At 46.7% G+C, this 23391-nt stretch overlaps 1 protein-coding gene across 15 annotated transcripts in view; it reads left to right on the top strand.

Moving 5' to 3' along the window:
- LOC141176011 (uridine phosphorylase 1-like) overlaps window positions 1-23391 on the top strand; it is a 214332-nt gene that overhangs the window by 164803 nt on the left and 26138 nt on the right. For 9 of the 15 annotated variants that reach the window (XM_073659972.1, XM_073659970.1, XM_073659968.1 and 6 more), the window contains 2 exons: window positions 12685-12831; window positions 20616-20738. In XM_073659972.1, the coding sequence (XP_073516073.1) occupies window positions 12685-12831; window positions 20616-20738 (270 nt within the window). The remainder of the gene's footprint in view (window positions 1-12684; window positions 12832-20615; window positions 20739-23391) is intronic. The other 6 variants (XM_073659973.1, XM_073659974.1, XM_073659981.1 and 3 more) reach the window with 2 other exon arrangements.

The raw sequence follows: 23391 nt of genomic DNA on the forward strand, positions 1-23391 counted from the left end.
AGCAGAATTGAAAGGCTTTGCAACAACATTGCTCGGGCACCTCCATTTTGGAGGAGGTGCCTTAAATATGGGAGGTCCAACGGCAATTGGCCGGGGACTCCTTAGGACGGCACGCGCGGTCCCTTTAAGAGAGGGGGAGAGCGCGCGCGCGCCCTAAGCACACTGCCGGGGAAGGAGCGCGTGCCGGAAGCAGCGGGGAGAGAAGTGCTGGAGGACGCCGCGCCATAAGCGGGGAGGTGAGAGGGACGGCGTCTCTGCCTAGCAAGGGGCAGAGACGCCGATGCTACAGCGACCAGTTCATGTAGTGCTATATACTTACCCTATTTAGCATATTATGGCTGTATTATACAATATTTGTACATTTTACCTTTTGTGTCCCCCCCGCTATTTCCTCATAGACTGTAAGCTTGCGAGCAGGGACCTCAATCCTTTTAATATCTGAGCTATGCTTATTTGGTAATGTCTTTTTGTCTGTTCAAGCCCCCCGTCCCTAAAATTGTAAAGTGCTGTGGAATATGTTGGCACTATAAAAATAAAAATTATTATTATTATATGGGTTAGAGGGAATCTGTCACCCCCTGCCAAATATCTGACCTCTAATATGAGCATACAGGTGACAGAAATGTGAATCTATACTTGCCTGTATGCCTCATAATAGAGGTCTGGTTTTTCTAAAATGTCTTTTTATTCAGTCAAGTTTCTGATGCTGTGGAGCTGAGGCCTGGAAGAAATCCCCGCCTCCTGTGGTAATTATATTGTTTCTCTCCTCCCCTGCATGTCACAGTGCCCTGTCATGTGCAGTTGCAGCAGCCAAATCCAGGCACTGTGACATGCAGAGGAGGGGGGAAACATTGTAATTCACACAGGAGTCAGGGATTTTTTCCAGTCCCCGGGACTGGAACACATCAGAAACTTGTAGGAATAAAAATACATTTCACAGCAACAAGACCTCTAATATGAGGCATACAGGTAGGTATAGATTTACATTTCGGTCACCTGTTTGCCCATATTAGAGGTCAGATAAGAGCTAGAAGGTTACAGATTCCCTTTAAATTAATTAATCCATATGGTAAACTCTATACAGGACATTTTTTTAAATATTTTGATAGTTTGTATGGAATTTGCTTGTTCGTTTTTAATTACTTAATTTCCTTATTTTTGGATTAATGGAAGTTTGTAAACCCAAAATGTCAGTATCAACTACACACGTAACCTTGTAGGGTTTAAAGTCCCTCTGAAAATCACACCTTTATTTATATCACTCACTTAAAATGGAGGAAACCGACACAAACACGGGGAGAACATACAAACTCCTTGCATAAGTGGGATTTGTACCAAGTATCCGAGTGCTGCCACACTGCCACTGAGCCGCCATGCTGCCAATTAGTGTTCTCATCACTTCTTCTGTTCTGCAAAATCTGAAGTTTAATCAGATACATTAATTAGTAGTGATGAGCGAGTGTGCTCGTTACTCAGGTTTACATTGGGTGCTTCAGTGAAATGTTTACATCCCCGCGCCCGCATGTTTTGCTTTTGTTACACAGCCACAAAACGTGGGGCTTACCTGTGTCTGTGAGGCATTCCCCACATGTTTTGTGGCTGTGAAACAGCCGCGAAACATGCGGGCGTGGGGATGCAAACATTTCACTGGAGCACCCGCAATACTGGGTATGTACCTGATGCAAACTTGAGTAACAGGCACGCTCGCTCATCACTACTAATTAGGGTTTTGTGTGGCCAAGAGACTCCGTCCACCAGGGGCGTATCTAGGAGGGGAGGCAGGGCATGTGCCCTGAGCGCAGCCGGCAGGGGGGTGCTGTCAGGCTGCCTAATGCGGCGGTCCGAGGTGTCTCCCCTGGTGGCAGCATTCTGCCGCCCTCCCCAGACCGGGATTCGGCCGTTCTCTGAGCGGGCGTCAAGCTGACAGCCGGCTCAGAGAAGCTGCGGCATGCCAGCTCCCAGTGATTGTACTTTTGTCTTGCAGACGCAAGTACAATTGAAGCTGTGACCGTTGCTTACAGCGACGACAGCAGCATAATCAGGTCATGTGATCATGCTGCTGACGTCACTAGCCGGCACCCATAGGAGGGGACTGCAACCGTGGTAAGTGCTCTTGTGGAGCTGAAGATGGGGGGCATATTAATTGTGCAGGGGGAGGTATTTATTATGCAGGGGGGTATTGTGCAGGGGAGGTACTGTGCAGGGGGGTATTTATCATGCGGGGGCGTATTGTTTGGGGGTATTAATTGTGCAGGGGGGTATTAATTGTACAGGGGGGTATAAATTGTGCAAGGGGGGGGCATATTTATTGTGCAGGGGCCATATTTATTCAGTGTGGAAAAGAGATTTAATCTGTGGGGAGTGGGTGCAGACACATTATTGGTAGCGAGGGAGAAAATGTGTGTGGACACAGTATGGGAAGCGAGGGTGATGGGATGTCTGCGGACACAGTATGGAGAGTTGGGGGGATGTGTGAGGAGGAAATATTAGGAGGTAGGGGGAAATGTGTAAGGAGTCTATTGGGAATAGTGTGAGGAGACAGTATGGGGGAAGAAAAGTGTGAGTGGGCACAGAATAAAGACTGAGTAGTGGGCGGGTGATAGCATTGGGGGGACAGTGTAAGGTCACAGCCAGGAGGGAACAGTATGCTAAGGAGGGAGAGTGTGATGAGGGGGAAGTATGATGAGGGGGCACAGTATAGAGACTGAGATCTTTAGGGGGGACACAGTGTGAGGACAGTGTAAAGAGGGGGCCCAGTATGGAAAGGAAAGGGCAGTGTGGATGGCATGTACTATAAGAGGGACAATGTGGGGGTAATATTTTGTGCAGGGAATATAGTGAGGGGTAATCGTATGTTCAGGGGATCAGTGTAGGGCAGAAATTTGTTTTCAGGAGCATTATAATGACTCTGCTATACTTAAGGGCATTGTGTTGGGATGTGCTGCAGAAGACTGGAGAAGATGGAAGTCTATAGAGACGAGCTGTGGATGAGAAAAGTTATCATGGCGTCTGGACAAGAGGAAAAAAAGAAAGAGAACGGCAGCGTCATCTGTCAGTTACCTGGATGTAAATGTTTTTATGATGCTGACATTTTTTTTATTTTTATTTATATTAGGAGCATTAAAGATGTTGAACACGTTTATGATGAGTCTGAGGTCATTCTATGTGACTGCAGACTTCTGAATTCTCACAGTGTGCACTGTCAGGATTCTCTCGTGCCAGAGATTTGTATACATGCAGTCACATGCCGACTAGACATTTGTGGCCTCACTCAATGAGAATTCAGAAGCCTGCAGTCACATACTGTAACAGCAGACTTTCAGCTCAAACCCGGACGAGCCCATTAATTATAAAATGAAGCCCTGTAGCCAATCCTGACAGCGTGTAATAGCTTCACTTGTCAGGATTCAGCTCTGCTTGTAGGTTCCATCAGTCATCACAAGGCCACTTCACATTCAGAGAGAATTAGGAAGGGCAGCTCGTTGGCATGTGACTAAGGCTACGGCCCCACTATCAGTATTTGGTCAGTATTTTTTCTCAGGAGTGGGAGCCAAAACCGGGTGAGGAACAATCAGAGAAAAGGTATAATAGAAACAAGTCACCAATTCTACATTTATCACCCACTCCTGGTTTTGGCTCCCACTCCTGAGAAAAAATACTGACCGAATACTGATAATGGGGCCGTGGCCTTAGTGTGCAAATGCATATGTGCTGGGGAAGGAGAGGGGCAAACTGAATTCTTGCCCCGGGTGCTAGAAGACCTAGATACCCCTCTGCCGTCCACCGTTCTTAACATTGGTCTTGCATGCTTCCACCTCTGTACTGGTGACTCACAGCATTGGTTTGGCTGAGCTTTCTCTGCAGATAATGCTTACTCCAGGCAAGCCAGTGCTGTCAATCACCAGAGAGGGAGTCAGGTCATGAAAAACTGAAAAACCAGTAGGCGAAAAGGTGCACTGAGCTGTTTAGCCACCCAAGGAGAACACCAAGCAAACTGATTAGAATATCTGCTTAAACTTCAGTTTTTCAACTTTCAATTTTGAAAGGGCTATACTCCTACATGGCAATGTGCATAGTTTGTGACTCACCCCCTGGGCCGTGGGGTACTCGAAACCGGGTCTTCTGGTGTGCGGTGCTGATGGGGGTAGTAGTGGCAACCCGGTCCCATGGCTCAGGGTGGTCAGACCAATGTTGTGGCAGCTTATTTATAGATTTGTGAATGTCCGACTACGCCACCCGTGGATTGTGGTCAGGGATAACCGCTGCTGCTAGGCAGACCGCTGAGGCTGGTGTTGGTGTTCAGCTCAAGGGTAGGATAACTCCCCACGGGAGGAATGTGGCCTCAGGGCAGTGTAGGTGGATGCTGGGGGTGATAGTGCCGGCCGCAACAGTAAAAGTTCAGAGCCCGTTTCAAAACATTTCTGGGTCTTTATTGTAGATGTTATTAATGACCCAACAGTAGTACCGGTTAGGAATGGGCCTGGGTGTCTGAGAGCATTCGGGGGAGCCCCACTGATCAGGGCGAGTGTGTAGGCCTACCTTTCTCTCTATGCTCTTTCTTACTATCCCCCTCTTTGTGGTGTAATAGCCCACGTCTCTGAGCTTGCCGTGTACTTCTCGCCTGTATGGCTTGCGACTCGGGCCTTGGGTACCTTTTGCTTTCTCCTCGCTGTACTGGTCCCTCTGTGTGGCGGAGCCTCCAGGCTTCTTAGGCCAAGGGACCTGAAATCCCTCGCGGGTTGGTTCTTTGCTGCTGGGAATGATAACCCGGACAGCCTCGGACCCCAATGTCCGGTTAGATTGATTCTCTGCCAGGACCAGCTCTCGTCGCCTCTGTCCCTGGCTTGCACTCTCTCCTCTGCCTCCCGGACTCCTCAGCTGCTGCTGACCTGTCCTTTCCTCTAAGAAACCCTTCTGGTCACTTCAGAAGTGGGTTCTGGTTTGTCTAACCCTGCCCCAGTTCCAGCTTTTATAGGGCAGCCAGCTCCCCCTACTGGCCTGGGACAGGAGGTGCTGCATGCTAATTGTCCCTAACCAGGGAACCTCCCTCCTGCTCTCAGATGCAGATTAATCACATTTGTGGCAACCAGGCCTGGGGTGCCGCATTCCCCCCTAGTAAAAGTTAGTACTCCGGGACTAAACCTTTTTTGGCAAAAACCACCGGGTAACATATGCACGACCATAAACACAACATTAATACATGGCAACAAACAAAACACAATTGAGTTCTTTAGGTCACAGTGTGGTCTGTGACCGGGTGTCCATGTCATTTAAACAAGTAAGGCTCAAACTGGGTGGGGATCTGTCCTAACCCTCAAGTCCTTGACAGTCTTTGCTTGGACAGTCTTTCTTCCGTGGTTGAGCTTCAAAAAGAGGCACCTTGTGCAATTATTTACAAGCAGTCCCGGTTACTCAAAGTCCATAACCTGTTAGTCCATTTGTCCCTAGGAGAAACTAGAAAAACATAATTACTGGTCATGCAATTAACTTTTGTAAACTTTTTCAACATTAGGTATCATTTACAGGAAAATATATACAGGTTACACTATTGGCACATCCTATATTTTCCAGCGCAAGGGTATCTGTCCCCTAGTGCTCCGGGTTGACCTACGTAACCCACTGTCTGGTGGTGGTCTAACCTGGCTCTCTTTACTCTTATTGGGGGTATAGATACTTGCAAGACCTACAGGTAGGTCGGGCAGCTGTCTGCGCGTCCTTTGGCTTACCGCAGGCATGGCAGGCTCACTATCAGCAGAGGATTTACTCTCCTGCTGGTATGGACTCTTCTGCCTCCGGGGCTGCTTGTTCTTCCAACTCTTCCTGCTCTCCTGTAGGTTCTTGCTGGTTTGGTTGAAGGAAGGTAAGGACGGGTACCACTATGGCATTGTTAATTTGAGTCCAGGACCGGGGAAACTCTCCGAGGACCGGGCTGACCATTTCTTCCTTGTCCACTGCGGGTTCAAGGCTATCCTGGTCTTCACCAGCACTCTGTAGGTGCTCGGGGCACCTTTTCAGGTGGTCTCTGGAAACAGTGGTGGTGGTTTCTCCTCCATCCTTGCTGATTACACACACCTTCGAATTGGCATGGTTGGAAGGCAGCACCGTGTATGGGTCCTTCTCCCACTGGTCGTCCAGCTTGTGGAGCCGCCTCTTCCTCTTTAGGACCTGTTCTCCAGGTGCCAGGGGACCAGCAGATGCGTGTTGGTTGAAGAGCCTCTCCTGCTTCTCTCTCGCCTGGGATAAGCTCCTCTCCACACTCTCCTGTACCTTCTTGTACTGCTGCCTCCTTTCCGTGTCCCAGTCTGCTTCTGGGGAGGTGTCCTCGGGTGTCAGGACTCCCATCTCCAAGTCCATCGGCAGCTTACCAGGTCTTGCTCGCATTAGGTAAGCCGGGGTGCAGTTGGTAGATCCCACCGGGATATGATTATACAAGTCTATTAGATCTGGCAGCTTCTCAGGTCACAGGCAGTGTTCCTCCAGGGGCAACGTCTTGAGCAGGTCTATGACGACCTGGTTCATTTTCTCACACATCCCGTTGGTCTGGGGGTGGTAAGGCGTCGTCCGTATCTTCTTACAGCCGTAGAGGTTGCAGAACTCTTGGAAGACTTCAGCCTCGAACGCTGGACCTTGGTCTGTCAATACCTGCTCCGGGTACCCGTGTGGACGGCAGAAGTGTTGCTGGAAGGCGCGGGCTGCCGTTTGCGCTGTCAAGTCTTTAACAGGAACCATCACTAGGAACCGGGAGTAATGGTCCACAATCGTGAGGGCATACATGTAGCCGGACCGGCTTGAAGCCAACTTCACTTGGTCTAGTGCTACCAGCTCGAGAGGCTGCCTCGTGATAATCGGCCTCAAAGGAGTCTTCTGGCTGGTACGATCCTTCCTTCTGAGGTTACAGGGGCCGCATTCTCTGCACCATCTCTCTATGGCCCCTCTCATACCTATCCAGAAGAACCGCTCACGTAACAGGAACTCCAGTATCTTCCACCCGAAGTGTCCTGCTCTGTCGTGGTAGGCCTCCAGGACCATGGCTGCATCTCGCCTTGGGACTACTACCTGCCAGGTTAACTCATGTGTCCGGTGGTTGACAAGCCTTCTGCACAGCTTCCCCTCGTAGAGGAATAGCCTGCTCTTCTCCTTCCACAGCTGCTTAGCTTCCTCAGGGGCATCAGGATCGGGGTAGGCATCTGCCTGAGTCAGCATTTCCTTCACCAAGCGAACTTCAGGGTCACTATCCTGCGCTTCAGCCCAGCCGTGGTGAGGTAAGGGATTGAACATGACGGTGTTCGAGTCTTTGTCTCTTACACGGTGGGAGTACTGAGTGACACCATACCGGTGGAATACAGGGAGCTCTATTTCCTCCAGCTCGTCTGGATCTTCTCCCTCATCGGGTAAGTGGGGCATTCTCGATAGGGCATCTGCATTGGCATTGGCTCGGCCTGCCCAGTACTTGATTGTGAAGTCATAGTTTGATAGCCGGGCCATCCATCGCTGCTCTAAGGCACCAATTCTTGCAGTGTCCAGGTGTGTCAATGGATTATTGTCCGTGTATACTGTGAACTTAGCAGACGCCAGGTAATGTTTAAAACTTTTCGTTACGGCCCACACCACGGCCAAGAACTGCAGTTTGAATGAGCTGTAATTCTCCGGGTTTCTCTCGGTGGGCCTCAATTTTCGGCTGGCGTACGCAATCACCCTTTCTCTGCCCTGTTGGTTCTATGACAGTACTGCTCCCAGCCCCACATTACTGGCGTCTGCGTGGAGGATAAAAGGCTGGCCATAATCGGGGTAGACCAGGATATCATCCCCCGTGAGGGCCATCTTCAGCTGGCGGAAGGACTCCTCTTCCAGCTTGTCCCACTTGAAGGGTGGCTTTTGGCTTCTGGTCTTAGATTGTCCTATCAGGAGGTCCTGCATAGGGGCTGCCATCTTGGTGAACCCGGGGATGAACCTGCGATAGTAGCCCACCAACCCGAGGAACTGCCTCATTTCTTTTATGTTAGAGGGGCTTGGCCAGTTCTTTATTGCTGTGATCATGTCAGGGTCGGGGGCTACTCCTTCTGCACTCACCACGTGTCCCAGGTACTGTACTTTCGGCTTTAACAGATGGCACTTGGATGGTTTCACTTTCATGCCAAAGCCTGCCAGGGCCTCGAACACCTCTGCCAGGTGTTTTAGATGGTCCTCGTAAGTCTTTGAATAGACGATAACATCGTCCAAGTGGAGTAGGACCGTTTCAAAATTTTTGTGTCCTAGGCTGCATTCCATCAACCTCTGGAAGGTCCCTGGTGCATTGCAGAGCCCGAATGGCATACAGTTGAATTCACTGAGTCCCATCGGGGTGGTGAAGGCGGTCTTCTCCTTGTCAGCCTCTGCCACAGGAACCTGCCAGTACCCGCTAGTAAGATCCAAAGTAGAGAAGAAGTTAGCCGATTTTAGTGCGGCTAAAGACTCCTCTATCCTAGGCAGCGGGTACGCGTCTTTATGGGTAATACGATTAACCTTTCTATAATCCACGCACATTCTCATGGTACCGTCTTTCTTTTTTACCAGAACTAAGGGAGCTGCCCAGGGGCTACAGCTGTCTCTAATGACCCCGGCTTCTTTCATTTCTCTCAGCATGCCCTTTGCGTTCTGATAGTGTGCGGGGGGTACAGGTCTGTATCTCTCCTTTATTGGTGGGTGGGGATGTGGTGTTCTACCCCTTTTACTCTGCCGAAGTCTAGCGGGTGCTTACTAAAGATTCTCTCGTACTCCTGAACCACCCGGTAGACTCCTTGTTTTTGGTGCTGGGGAATGGAGTCAGCACCCACATGGAGTTTCTGGTACCAGTCCTCCTTGTGTTTCTGGGAGCCATTATCCTCCACCGGGGGAGATGAAGGCAAGGGTTCCACGACCCTGAGAGCATTGTGTTCGACAGCAAACAATTTGGCTAGTGTAGCGTACCGGGGCAAGTGTACTTCCCTTTCCCCAATGTTTAAGATGCGGACGGGCACCCTCCCATGGCGGACATCAACCACTCCCCGGGCTGTCAAAATGGTGGGCCTGCTGTCTGAGTACACGGGTTCCACCTTGGCTTGGTAGTCTCTTCCTCTCAACCCGATTGCAGTCCGACACCAGATCATCATTTCACTTTTGGGAGGCATGGCAATGGGGAACGGGTCGCTCATCCTCGCACTACCAATCTCACCACCAGACAGTTCTACTTGTTGCCGTCTCATCAGGGCTCTTATCTCTTTCTGGAGGACCCTCTGTTGGCTGGAGCTAGCATTCATCGCCACCTGCTGTAAAATTACAATTATCTCTGAAAGACAAATTTCAATCCCGTTAGTACCCAAAGTTATTTTAGGGTGACTTTCACGACGGTCAATGTCCACAATAATCATCCCCTGTGCCGGCAGTTCAACTTTACCAATCTTGATGGTCACCTCTTTGAACCCCACCTGCGGCACGGGTTGGCCATAGCTGGCGATGATGCTCAAGTCATTGTCTGGATAATGGGTTATATCAGTGTCACTCCAGTACTGCTTGAAAAGTACATAGGGGATGGTAGTCACTTGGGACCCGGTGTCCAGCAGTGCACTCATGGGGATACCGTCCAGCACTACAGGTAAAACCGGGCGTCCCCCCACGTACTTATCGCGCCAATTAGACGGGCCTGGTGACCTTATGCCTGGGGGGTTGGCCCTCTGCCCCAGGTCGGACCCGTTTAAAGTACAGTACCTGGCTATGTGTCCTGGCTGGTTGCAACGGCGGAAAATCGGCTGTCCATCTTCAGCGTAGCGGTCTGTAGGCCTCCCTCTGCACGACGGGATCCTCCTCCGTCGACGCCACGGGACATCCTTTGGACTGGAAGCCAGCTTGATTGGTCCTGACGGGTCCATCTGTAACGACTGTACGGTCCTGGTCAATGCAGCAACACTCCTTGTTAGTTCTTGGACCTGATGGTGCAGGTTTGCAGGCGGGGATGGGTTTAGGGCCTGCGCATCAGCCCCCACAAGGTCTGCAGGGTAGGGCGCTGCCTCCTGGTGGTAAGTGATGGCAGGGCGCCGGGAAGCTACAGCGCCACCTGGTGCGGGTTCTCGGAGCACCCGGATGGCCCTATCTTTAAACTGTGCAAAAGTCAAATCGGGGTTCTGTAGGGCCATGAGGCGCAGCTGGGTTCTGTGAGCGCTGGACAGCAGACCTTCTATGAACTGTTCAGTCAATAGTTTATCTGTATCCTGCATGCTGCCAGGGTCAGCTTGTTTGATTGCTCTCAGGACTTCTTGCAAGTTTAAGGCATAGTCTCTGATACTATCTTGGGCCCGCTGCTTACATCCATAGAACCGCATTTTGACTTCTGCTGAGGTACGGGTATCAAAGGTGTCCCGTAGACGGGTCAGAACCCCCTTTACAGTCCTTTTCTCCTCAGCTGTCCAAGACTTTACCTCCCACTGGGCCGCACCAGTTAACTGCCCTATCAGTATGCTTACTTTCTGTTCTTCTGTCTGGGGATAAACTTTGAACAAGCTATACAGCCTTTCTTTAAAGTCGCTCAAGGTATGCGACTCACCGGCATACTGTGGCAGCCAAGCCGCTCCGGGGATATAGGGCATGGAAAACGGCATCACAGCTGCAGCGGCTACGCTGGTGGTAGAAGGTCCCTCCTCTTCCGACATCTTCCTCCCCCCTAGTTAACCGTGGCCTACCTTCCGACGATCCTCTTCTGTAGGCCGCGGCTCCGCTCGCGATGCTCTGGGTGAAGACCTTGCATCGCGGGGTGATGGCGTCGGCGTCTGCTGGATCTCCTTCCAGGACCTTGCTCAGCGTCCGGATGTAGGGCTGGGCTTCAGGTCTCGCGCGGTTTTGGTGTCCACGCTCCTCTTCTTCCCGTGCGGCGTCCCGAAGATGGCGCCTTTTGGCGGGAAACGGCCCCGAATGGCGGGAAACTTCACTCAGGTAAATATAAAGTCTTTTCAGGCATGCAATACCCGTTTGTGGCGGGTTGATCACAATCCTGCCGACTACGTCAAAGCTGACTCACCCCCTGGGCCGTGGGGTACTCGACACCGGGTCTTCTGGTGTGCGGTGCTGATGGGGGTAGTAGTGGCAACCCGGTCCCGTGGCTCAGGGTGGTCAGACCAATGTTGTGGCAGCCTATTTATAGATTTGTGAATGTCCGACTACGCCACCCGTGGATTGCGGTCAGGGATAACCACCGCTGCTAGGCAGACCGCTGAGGCTGGTGTTGGTGTGCAGCTCAAGGGTAGGATAACTCCCCACGGGAGGAGTGTGGCCTCAGGGCAGTGTAGGTGGATGCTGGGGGTGATAATGCCGGCCGCAATAGTAAAAGTTCAGAGCCCGTTTCAAAACATTTCTGAGTCTTTATTGTAGATGTTATTAATGACCCAACAGTAGTACCGGTTAGGAATGGGCCTGGGTGTCTGAGAGCATTCGGGGGAGCCCCACTGATCAGGGTGAGTGTGTAGGCCTACCGTTCTCTCTATGCTCTTTCTGACTATCCCCCTCTTCGTGGTGTAATAGCCCACGTCCCTGAGCTTGCCGTGTACTTCTCGCCTGTATGGCTTGCGACTCGGGCCTTGGGTACCTTTTGCTTTCTCCTCGCTGTACTGGTCCCTCTGTGTGGCGGAGCCTCCAGGCTTCTTAGGCCAAGGGACCTGAAATCCCTCGCGGGTTGGTTCTTTGCTGCTGGGAATGATAAACCGGACAGCCTCGGAGCCCAATATCCGGTTAGATTGATTCTCTGCCAGGACCGGCTCTCGTCACCTTGGTCCCTGGCTTGCAGTCTCTTCTCTGCCTCCCAGACTCCTCAGCTGCTGCTGACCTGTCCCTTCCTCTAAGAAACCCTTCTGGTCACTTCAGAAGTGGGTTCTGGTCTGTCTAACCCTGCCCCATTTCCAGCTTTTATAGGGCAGCCAGCTCCCCCTACTGGCCTGGGCCAGGAGGTACTGCATGCTAATTGTCCCTGACCAGAGAACCTCCCTCCTGCTCTCAGACGCAGATTAATCACATTTGTGGCAACCAGGCCTGGGGTGCCACATTTGTACTGTCAGTACGGGCTGGAAGACACCTTTTTTAAGTAAAAGGGAAAGAATGATTTAAACTCTTTTTTTTTTTTTGCTTTTTTTAATTTGTGACTATTTTTGTCATTTTTTTCTGGCCTCCTAGGGGACTTGCACCTCTGATATTTTAATTGCTTGTATTATATACTGCAAAGTGGCTTGCTATGGAGGCCCTGTTAAGACCCCTGTCAGCAGTAGTAATGCATCAGCATCCCATGATTGTTTTACAATGAAGCTAATGGGCCACTGAACGGGTGCGCATAGACTTCAGAACAATTTAAATGCTGCTAGCAGGGTTTAATACTATTAGAGGTAGGAGCTGGGCTTGTCATATGCGGTACAGGCTCAGTTCTTGAGCTCACTATGCACCTGACGTAGGGGTTAATAAAATGACTAGAACTGTAAAAAGTATGTGTCAAGATTGGAACAAGAATTAAAAAAATAACAGATCATTTATTATCTATTTACCGTAATTATTATTTATAAAATGGAGCTGATGATCAATTTGTACATTGCCTCTTGTAACTGCTTCTTTTTTAGTTATGTGACAAGTTTAGATACATATTAGTATGAGATCAGCATCTAAGCTTTATTTTTGTTATATTTAAAAAAAAAAAAGGTCAAGCACGTCTTGATGGAGCAATCTGTTCCTACACAGAAGAGGAGAAGATGCAGTATTTGAAAGCTGCATATGAGGCTGGAATAAGAAACATTGAGATGGAGTCATCAGTGTTTGCAGCAATGTGCAACATCAGTGGTCTGAGAGGTAAGGTTAATGTATTTATCAAGCAAATTGATTTTAATCAAGTTAAAATCTGCCATGCAACAAATTGCAAAATTATAAAGTCCCCCTAGAAAGCATTATTCTGAATTTTGCAGTTACTTATGGCAAAATGAAAAAATAAACCTACAAGATGCTAACCCTTTAACGATCCAGACAATTTTCATTTTTGCGCTTTAATTTTCTTCCTCTTCTTACTAGAGTCATAACTTTTTCTTTTTCCTGTTGACATAGCTGTATGCGGGCTTGTTGGGACAAGTTGTAGTTCTAAATAACACCATTCACTATTGTGACGCTACTCACGGACAAGCCATGAGGCAGGATAGTCAAACGTTCCAGGGTCAGATACCAAGAGAGCACCTTGTAAACTAAAGGGGAAAGACAAAGGCGTAGTCAAGTCACAGTCCGAGGTCAGAATACCAGGAAGATAACCAATCAGAGCGTAGGGGCTAGGCAAACATATGGTCAAAATGAGGTCGAAGGTCAGGCAGCAATAGATCAACAAACAGCACAGGAATACAAGGCAAACATGCACCACCAAGCAAATGCTACGATTGGCAGAGATCTGGGACTGACAGCTTAGCTAACTAGCTGGGTAATCACTAAGAATACAGAACACCTGAAGGAAGCTCAGCACTTTCCAGATTCAGATTGGGCGACTGGGCTGTCTATCAAAATACTGACAGCTCAGCATGCCCCTGAACTAGATTGGACAACTGAGCTGTCACTCACTGCATCCAAGACACACTGAGTGGAGAAATTGTGACAACCATGTAAAGTATTAAAACATTTGAAAACAATTCCAGGTTAGGTGCAGTGTATAGTATAAATTGCAATATACAACAAAAATTGAAAATTACTAGGCATTTCAGAGAAAAAATACATGGCTGAAATCATGCATCCAAACTTTGATTCATGCTGCCTGTGGTCTGAGAAGCACGAATTGAGAGACAGGCTTCCTTTATCTGGTTAAACAGCAGTGATCAAAGTCAAGTCAAATATCTGTTACTAGATGCAATTGACGGCTTTATAACATAGCCGGCACCTGCTCATTATGGAGCAGATCCAGCTCAGCGAATTGCTTACTGGAGGAAGTCAAAGGGGTTTTCAAAGTTGTTAAAAAACACCACCAAAACTGATAAAATAACTAAGCAACTTCTTCTCATTCATCCCTGCCGTTGCAGCACCATGTCTCTGATACTATGCGCCAGTCTTCTGTTTACCTGGCTGCAGCATTGACATTCCATGTACCCCATGTCACTACTGCAGCCAATTACAGGCTTCAGTGGTAAACTGCATGAGACTGGGAGAATTGTGCAACATATATACTAAGAATGCACTCATATATGCTAAAAGTGTACCACCAACGTGGTTTAAGGTCACATATTTAGAAAAAAATGTTGGAATAACATTCTCGTACATGCCTCTACACTTTATTCTTGTAGTATAAATAATATATCAGTTTGTACCTAAAATTACAACTGAAACACAAGTTAAATTGGATCTATCAAAACACTATGCCACCCTGTGTATAGACAGAATAGTTTAGGGAGAGGTCTGCCCTTCTATCAGCCAAATGGCACAGAAAAGATTGTGCTGTTTAGCTAATAGAACCCTAATAAAACTGATCAAGGAATACACGGCAGGGGGAGAGGCAAAGGGAGTACACATGATTCATACACTATTTATTTGGTGTGTTCTCTGATCTCTCCTATAGGACAAATTTGTGCTCTTACAATACTGATCTAATAAGGAAAGCATAGCCTCATAAGAGACCAGCTTTAAAAGGAATTTGTCAGCAGGATTTCACCCCGCAAACTATTATATGCACATGTAGCTCTTTCAAAGACAAATCCAGCAATACACTCAGGCTATGTGCTCACAATGCAGATTTCAAGCAGAAATTTCCTGAGCGTTTTTTCCTCTCCCTAGCAGAAAAAAACGCATGCTGATTTTACATGCGTTTTTTAAGCATTTTTACATGCGTTTATGCATGTGTTTTTTCAAGCGGTTTTCCAAGCGATTTTGAGCATCACTCAAATGCATTTGGAAAAGGGATTGACAATATACATAGTAACATAGTTTTTAAGGTTGAAGGAAGACTAAGTCCATCTACAACTACTGGCAAAAATTATGGAATCACCGGGCTCGGAGGATGTTCATTCAGTTGTTTAATGTTGTTGAAAAAAAGCAGATCACTGACATGGCACAAAACTAAAGTCATTTCAAATACAACTTTATGGCTTTAAGAAACACTAAAAGAAATCAAGAAAAAAATGTGGTACTCAGTAAGGGAAATTTTTTCAGACCAGGCAGAGGGAAAAAATTATGGAATAATGAAAAACAAACACACAAAAGAACACTCCAATACATCACTAGTATTTTGTTGCACCACCTCTGGCTTTAATAACAGCTTGCAGTCTCTGAGGCATGGACTTAATCAGTGACAAACAGTACTCTTCATCAATCTGGCTCCAGCTTTCTCTGATTGCTGTTGCCAGATCAGCTTTGCAGGTTGGAGCCTTGTCATGGACCATTTTCTTCAACTTCCACCAAAGATTTTCAATTGGATTGAGATCCGGACTATTTGCAGGCCATGACATTGACCTTATGTGTCGTCTTTCAAGGAATGTTTTCACAGTTTTTGCTCTATGGCAGGATGCATTATCATCTTGAAAAATTATGTCATCATCCCCAAACATCCTTTCAATTGATGAGATAAGAAAACTGTCCAAAATATCAATGTAAACTTGGGCATTTATTGAAGATGTAATGACAGCCATCTCCCCAGTGCCTTTACCTGACATGCAGCCCCATATCATCAATGACTGTGGAAATTTGCATGTTCTCTTCATACAATCATCTTTATAAATCTCATTGGAACGGCGCCAAACAAAAGTTCCAGCATGATCACTGAATATAACTTTCATCCAGTCATCCACAGTCCACGATTGCTTTTCCTTAGCCCATTGTAACCTTGTTTTTTTCTGTTTAGGTGTTAATGATGGCTTTTGTTTAGCTTTTCTGTATGTAAATCCCATTTCCTTTAGGCGGTTTCTTACAGTTCGGTCACAGACATTGACTCCAGTTTCCTCCCATTCGTTCCTCATTTGTTTTGTTGTGCATTTCCTGTTTTGGAGACATATTGCTTTAAAGGGGTATTCCCATCTCCAAGATCCTATCCCAATATGTAGTACATGTAATAATAATAATATTAGCAAATACCTACAATTAGAAATGTAATATAGTATTTTTGATTCACTATCTCTCTTACCTCATGTGCAGGCATCGCAGAACCTTAGGTATCCATAGTTACGACCACTAGCCAGTAGCTAACTAACTGTGACTTTATCAGTGGACGTAACCATTGATACCCAAGGTCCTGCGATGCCTGCACATGAGGAAAGAGACATAGCAAATCATAAAAAATATACTACCTTTCTAATTGGAGATATTTGCTAATATTACTATTATTACACCTACTACATATTGGGATAGGATCTTGGAGATGGGAATATCCCTTTAAGTTTCCGGTCTTGACGCTTTGATGTCTTCCTTGGTCTACCAGTATGTTTGCCTTTAACAACCTTCCCATGTTGTTTGTATTTGGTCCAGATTTTAGACACAGCTGACTGTGAACAACCAACGTCTTTTGCAACATTGCGTGATGATTTACCTTCTTTTAAAAGTATGATAATCCTCTCCTTTGTTTCAATTGACATCTCTCATGTTGTAGCCATGATTCATGTCAGTCCACTTGGTGCAACAGCTCTCCAAAGTGTGATCACTCCTTTTTAGATGCAGACTAACGAGCATATATAATTTGATGCATGTGTTAGTTTTGGAAATTAAAATTTACAGGGCGATTCCATAATTTTTTCCTCAGAATTGAGTGATTCCATAATTGTTTCCCTCTGCTTGGTATGAATAAAATTCCCCTTACTGAGTACCACATTTTTTTTCTTGATTTCTTTTAGTGTTTCTTAACCCCTTTACGACATAGGGCTTATTCATACGTATCTGTGCCCTGGGCCTTATGGACCAGATACGTATTTATACGCCCTATCTTTAATGCGGCACCGAGACCGAAGTCGCGGTCATAGAATTAAAATTCCCGTGCCATTTTACCTTAGGGTAGATGGCGCCGGCATCTCGGGGGGTGTCGCCGCCCCTTCACACCCACGATCGCTGTGATTGGCTGTTCAATTCTAAACAGCAAATCACAGCATTTCTCACTGTTTCCGGCAATCAGATTGCTAAGAGCACCGATCCTAGGCTGTTGCCTAGTAACGCCAGCCCTCTCCCCAAACTGCTAGGATCGGTGCGATCGCCGATCAAATCGATCGCACCGATCACGGCGGGACCGCGCAGTAACGGGGCGGTGACCGGCTTGTGATCTGCCTGTCACCTCCCCATGACCCCCTGTGATGTCATAGATCCCCCAGCCAGCCCCCAGCCTGCTCTGATTGGTGCGATCGATGATGACATCGATCGCTCCAATCAGTGTACCTGAACACAGGTGACAGGGCGGTTACAGGGCGGTGACTGGCTTGTGACCTGCCTGTCACCTCCCTGTGACCCCCTGTGGTGCGTGCCCAGGCCCCAGCCATCTCTGATTGGTGCGATCGATGTCATTTCTGTCATTGGTGAGGATTTCTACAGAGCGGTCATTTCTGATCTGTGCTGTGCTGGGCCTTGTAGTGCCACAGAATCTTCTGTTACACTTCAAGACCTTTCTCCTTCCTGCTCCAGTCACTGCTGCTGCTCCGGCATCCTGCTGCAGTCTCCAGGTTGCTGGGTCTCCAGCTTCGGCGTCCTGCTGCTGTCTCCAGGGTCCTGGGTCTCCTGCTCCGGCGTCCTGCTGCTGTCTCCAGGTTGCTGGGTCTCCAGCTTCGGCGTCCTGCTGCTGTCTCCAGGGTCCTGGGTCTCCAGCTCCTTATCCTGCTGCTGCGGATCCTGCTCCAGGGCCTCTTCCTGAACCTGCTGTTGATCCTGCTGAAAGAAGAACAGAGAAGACTTTGGTAAGTCCATCTCTGTTCTCCCCTCTCCCCCCTCCTCACCCCCCCCCCTCCTTTTACCCCCAATCCTCCTCCCCCCCAGTTTTTTTTTTTTTTTTGTGCGTCCTACAGCGGCAGAGCGCTGAGCAGTGTCTACGTCACTGATCAATGTCCGTGCTCGCTGCTTTTCAGGACTTTTTCTTGTCCCTGTTAATTCTCCCCCCCCCACCTTTGCACCACATCCGCGCACACACCCAGCAGCTGCCGAGAGTTGATTGGTGACATAGTTCACCGATCCGCACTCGTGCTCGCTGTTTGCACAACCTACGGTAGTTCCTTTTTTTCTCTTTTTTTTCAGAAAAAAAAAGTTCACACCAAGCACACTGACACACACACACTCTAAATAAAGTACTCGCTGGTGTATCCCATCCGGGCCCGGGGATTTGTCAACTTTAGTGATTTTTAGACGCCGCCGTACTTCCTGCTGGGTTAAGCAAGTGACATTTAATGGAGAATTTTTGTTATCACTGATGATGTTTTCTGTCATGCGATTTTTTTGTGTAAATACTGTTGGAAAAAAAATCTTTTAGCATATTGGCTTTTTCCTCATCCTCATCCACCATGTCACCCAGACTATTTTTAAGGGGACCAACACTATCATTTTTTAGTTTTTTACTATTTATGTAGTTAAAGAATATTTTGGGATTATTTTTACTTTCTCTGGCAATGAGTCTCTCTGTCTCAATCTTTGCTGCCTTGATTTGTTTTTTACAGAATTTATTTAATTTTCTGTATTTATTTAATGCCTCATCACTACCTGCTTGCTTTAGTTCTCTAAATGCTTTCTTTTTGTCACTTATTGCGCCCCTTACAGCTCTATTTAGCCACAGTGGTTTCCTCCTATTTCTTGCATGTTTATTCCCATAGGGTATATATTGTGCACAGGTCCTATTCATGATGCTAATAAACGTCTCCCATTTGCTTTGTGTAGTTTTATGTCTCAGGATATCGTCCCAGTTTATTGCACTAAGATCATCTCTCAACCGTTGGAGATTTGCCTTCCTGAAGTTTAGTGCCCTTGTAACCCCTCTACTACACATCTTATTAAAGGATACATGAAAACGTATTATTTTGTGATCACTATTACCCAAGTGACCCCCAACTCGTATATTTGATATGCGGTCTGGCCTGTTGGTTAATATTAGGTCTAGCAGTGCCCCCATTCATGTTGGGTCCTGAACCATTTGTGAAAGGTAATTGTCTCTCATAGTTGTCAAAAACCTATTACCTTTGCTGGAACTACAGGTTTCTGTTCCCCCATGTATTTCAGGGTAGTTGAAGCCCCCCATAATAATGACTTCTCCTTGAGTCGCTGCTTCATCTATTTGCTTTATGAAAATATTCTCCGCTGCTTCCATTATGTTTGGAGACTTATAACAAACCCTTATCAGTAATTTATTATTTTTTCCCCCTCCACTTATCTTCAATCTAATATAAGTTGGTCACACAATATAAATCCATGCAACTGGCATGGATTTATACTGTGTGACCAACTTACAAGAAGAGTTCTGCTTTCAAATGGTGCATCTATACTAAAAAAAAAAAAAAGAATTAAAAAGTAAAAAGAAAAAAAAACCTTATACTCACCTCTCCGACGGCCCCCGGTTTCCTCCCGCTGGCGATCCTCTCTCCTCAGTGGCCCGCGGTGTACTGGCAGGACCTGCAGTGACGTAATTTAATCAGCTGATGGTCACGCGACCATCACCTGACCGCTCAGCGCTCAGGTGATGGTCGCGTGACCATCAGCTGATTAAATGACGTCACCCCAGGTCCTGCCAGTACACCGCAGGCTGCCAAGGAGAGAGGATCGCCGCCCGGAGGAGATCGGGGGCTGCCAGATAGGTGAGTATAAATATATATTTTTTATTTTTTACTTAATATTCTTTTTAATCTTGCGGGTATGATGGTACCTGGGTCGGATGAGAGTCTCCTCTTCTCCAGACCCGGGTACCATGTGCACATTGAACCGCATAAAGTCCGCATGTATAAATCTATTTCGCGGCGAAATCGCGCCCAAATTGGTTGTGCTGCGGATTTTTCCGCAATGATAATCTGCAAAGGAAAATTCCGCAGCATGTGCACAGCACATGCGGATTATCATTGGGAAACATGGCAGGCGTCTTAACAAGTGATTTTAGTGCGTTTTCCGCCACGGAAAAGCATTAAATCTGCATCGTGGGCACACAGCCTTACATGGCTAGTTCCTCTGTGCCTGAGAAATCAGTGTTTGAATTGATATACAAATGAGCTTGTAGATCTGAAGCCTCTGTCAATCTAAATCTATTTCAAATACCAGCGTCACTTCCTCCTGCTTGACTAACCATTATGCTGCTTAACATCAGGCAAACAAGAAATCAGTGAAGCAGGAGGAGACAACACTGGGTGGGAAATATTGCTGGAGTGACAGAGGCCTCAGATCTACCATAGCCATTTGATTATCAATGCAGACGCTGATTTCTTAGTAATAGAGGAAAGGATTGTCTAGGTAAAGCTATTTCTGGACTTGTCTTTGAAAGAGCTACATGCGCACATAAATAGTTTGGGGGGTGTAATTCTGCTGACAGATTCCCTTTAAATCAACATTAAGGGAATGGCATGGCATCTTTGCTGTCTGAATCTAATTGTGATAAAAGAATGACGTGAATAAGCTCCTGTATATTTCTGCATGTATTGCCTGTGTTGTATTGCTAATAGTGAGTGATGTCGTTCTAGCTGCGGTGGTTTGTGTCACACTCTTGAATCGTTTGGATGGAGACCAGATTAGCAGTTCACATGATGTCCTGGTAGAATATCAACAAAGGCCTCAGAAGCTGGTTGGGTACTTTATAAAAAAACGTATGTCTCAGGTTTAAGTCTGGACTATGACTGTCACCTAATGTTACATTGTGATGATAGGATGTTTTGTAGAGATAAATAAGTACATTTGACATACATTCTTATATGACATTGCTTAAAGGGGACTTGTCATGTGAAAAATCGCTATTAACCTGCTGATATGGGGTTAATCCGCAGGTTAATAGCGTTCTAGACCTGCCCAGTGCCAGCACTTAGACCCCCACTACCAGGAGGAAATTAACTTTATTCCTCCCTGCGGTGTTTGGCATTCAGTCACAGGAGTGATGCCAGTGCAGGTGGTGCCAGTGCAGGTTCTGCGTCTCCAGAACTGACAACAGCTCAGCATTAAGGCCGGCTGTCGGTTATTGTCGGGAGCATAGTTGCAGCCGATGCTCTCTCTATACAAAGCGGTGACTGAACTCGCGCTGGCACCGCCCCCGTGACTAAAGCCAGAATGCTACCGAGAGGAATAAAGTTTATTTCCTTCCGGCAGCAGGGATCTAAGTGCAGGTGCCTGGCAGGTTCAAAATGCTATTAACCCCATATCTGCACGTTTATAGCGTTTTTTCACGTGACTGGTTCCCTTTAAAGGGATTGTCTTATCTGAGACAAGTCCTTTCAAAACTTAGCTGCTGCAGCAATCAGTTGATTTCCCTCAGTCCTTATTTTGCCAGAAAAAGTCTCAGCTAGCTAGTTTCACGCAAGGTGTGGGAAAGACTTAGTGCATCACAAAGGGAAGAGGGAAAGGGGGAAAAGTGGAGACCTCCTAGATTGTTCTAGCGTCACCCTGTCTCCCCTAACATCCCTGTATTGGCTCTTAACCAATCGCTGCACGCGTACTTCGCCCTGTCTTTCCCTGGCGTTTGGCTCAACCTAGGGAAGGGAGGAGATGAGCACTAGTTGATCTCCACTAAACACTATAGACAACAAGGAAGGACAAACAGGGGAAAAGTGCTTAGCTTTAGATGACTCCAGACAAATGCACAAACATGCCCTCAAGCTCCAGAGAGGAAAAGGTACTGCTCTTGCTAAGCCTTCACAAGGAATAATGACTATTGCCGGCACCTCCCTCTAGAACACACCAGGTATTTATACACCCAGGAAGGGAGTTAATTAGCCAGAGGGAGGTAGCTGCTGGGTCTTAGAGACAGCCTCTAAGAAGATGTCTGTAATGCCAAATGTAGAGATTTCCTGCTACAAACTGCAGGGCGACTGTCTGTCACCTCTGACACACCCGTGACAGCTAGCCATGGTGGCCATTTAGATTAATGTTCCTCCATGTAATACAAGGACTGATCAAATCAGTATGGGAGCAGCTCCAGCAAGGCAGGATTTTTTCTGGCTCTAACAGGGGGTCATGAGTAGGTGTCATCATTCTATCATTTACTTATGACTTTGTAGGGTATGTGGTTATTTGTTGTCTTCATGAGACAACCCCTTTAAATGCTATACAAACTAAGATACATCTAAAGTAATAAATAAAGCATCTGTACAAATAATATTGATTGAAAAGAAAGCTTCTATGTAACTCTTCTATTTTCAACTCGCTTTGTCCTATTACTAATCTACAGACAGTAAAAGGTGGGAGCACTGAACAGTACAGACATTACAGCAGGGGATCACAGCTGATTCTTTCTGTGAGGTAAAACATTTCACTGCCTGTTTTTAAACAATGTTTTACCTCACAAACTGAATCCTCTGTGATCCCCTGCTGTAATGTCTGTATTGTCTTTTGCTTCCTCCCCTGACCAGGAGATGTGGTATGTTCTGTACACGGTCAGACACAGACAATTTTTAAAATGAACTTTTTTTCGTGGGAAAACCCCTTTAAGTTTTAGATGCATAAGGGCACAGCTTCTCCAACTTTTTCTTCTCAGGCCTCTCTAGACAAACCAAAGTGATTCCATCTATGGTGTAAGCCCTTCTGCTTAGTTTACCTTTGTTTCCTGAATTCTGTATTGCAATAAAAAGGTACAAAATTAGTCAATTATGTTGCTAAACCATATATTGCTACAGCAAGAAAAAGGACTGTGCATTTTATAATCCTCTCTGTGAAATTGACGTTCCCAACTCCAGAGGGCACCTCAATGGTGAGGCCCCCTCACAGTGTGAGAGGTCCTACATTAGAAAAATGAGGATGTATCAGAACTGCTTGTTTCATGTGTTACGTACATTGAAATTCTGCCTGCACTGTAACCTATCTACTGTAGTTTTCATTGTATTTATTGCAATGTTTTAGTATGGTGTTTTGTATGTGCTTCACTTTCCATTTCTTATTGATATTCCACACTGATTCTATTATTTGAGATATACTGTATATATGGTGTATAATTTTTGCTGTATATCTAAAGAGGCTGCAAACTAATTTATCACATTTTTAATAAAAAGGCTTATTTTATATACGTTTACTGTATCGTTTAATCGTAGAGATGAGTGAATGAATTCAAGTGGAATTGTGTTTGAATTTTACAAAATTGTCAAAATGCTGTTTTTTTGCAATTTGCATCTGCGTGTATTCAGCAAAATGGTGGCCACTATTTTTTTTTAACTTTAAAGGCCATCAGAATGAAAAAAACATTTCTATACTCGCCTCTCTGGTCCCTCCATGTCACCTTTCTGGTCTTCCCTGCGTCTTCAGCTCACAAACACGTGA

The sequence above is a fragment of the Phyllobates terribilis genome, unplaced genomic scaffold, assembly GCF_046119375.1.
Source record: "Phyllobates terribilis strain yellow unplaced genomic scaffold, ASM4611937v1 Scaffold_16__1_contigs__length_26959993, whole genome shotgun sequence".
Taxonomy (NCBI): Eukaryota; Metazoa; Chordata; class Amphibia; order Anura; family Dendrobatidae; genus Phyllobates; species Phyllobates terribilis.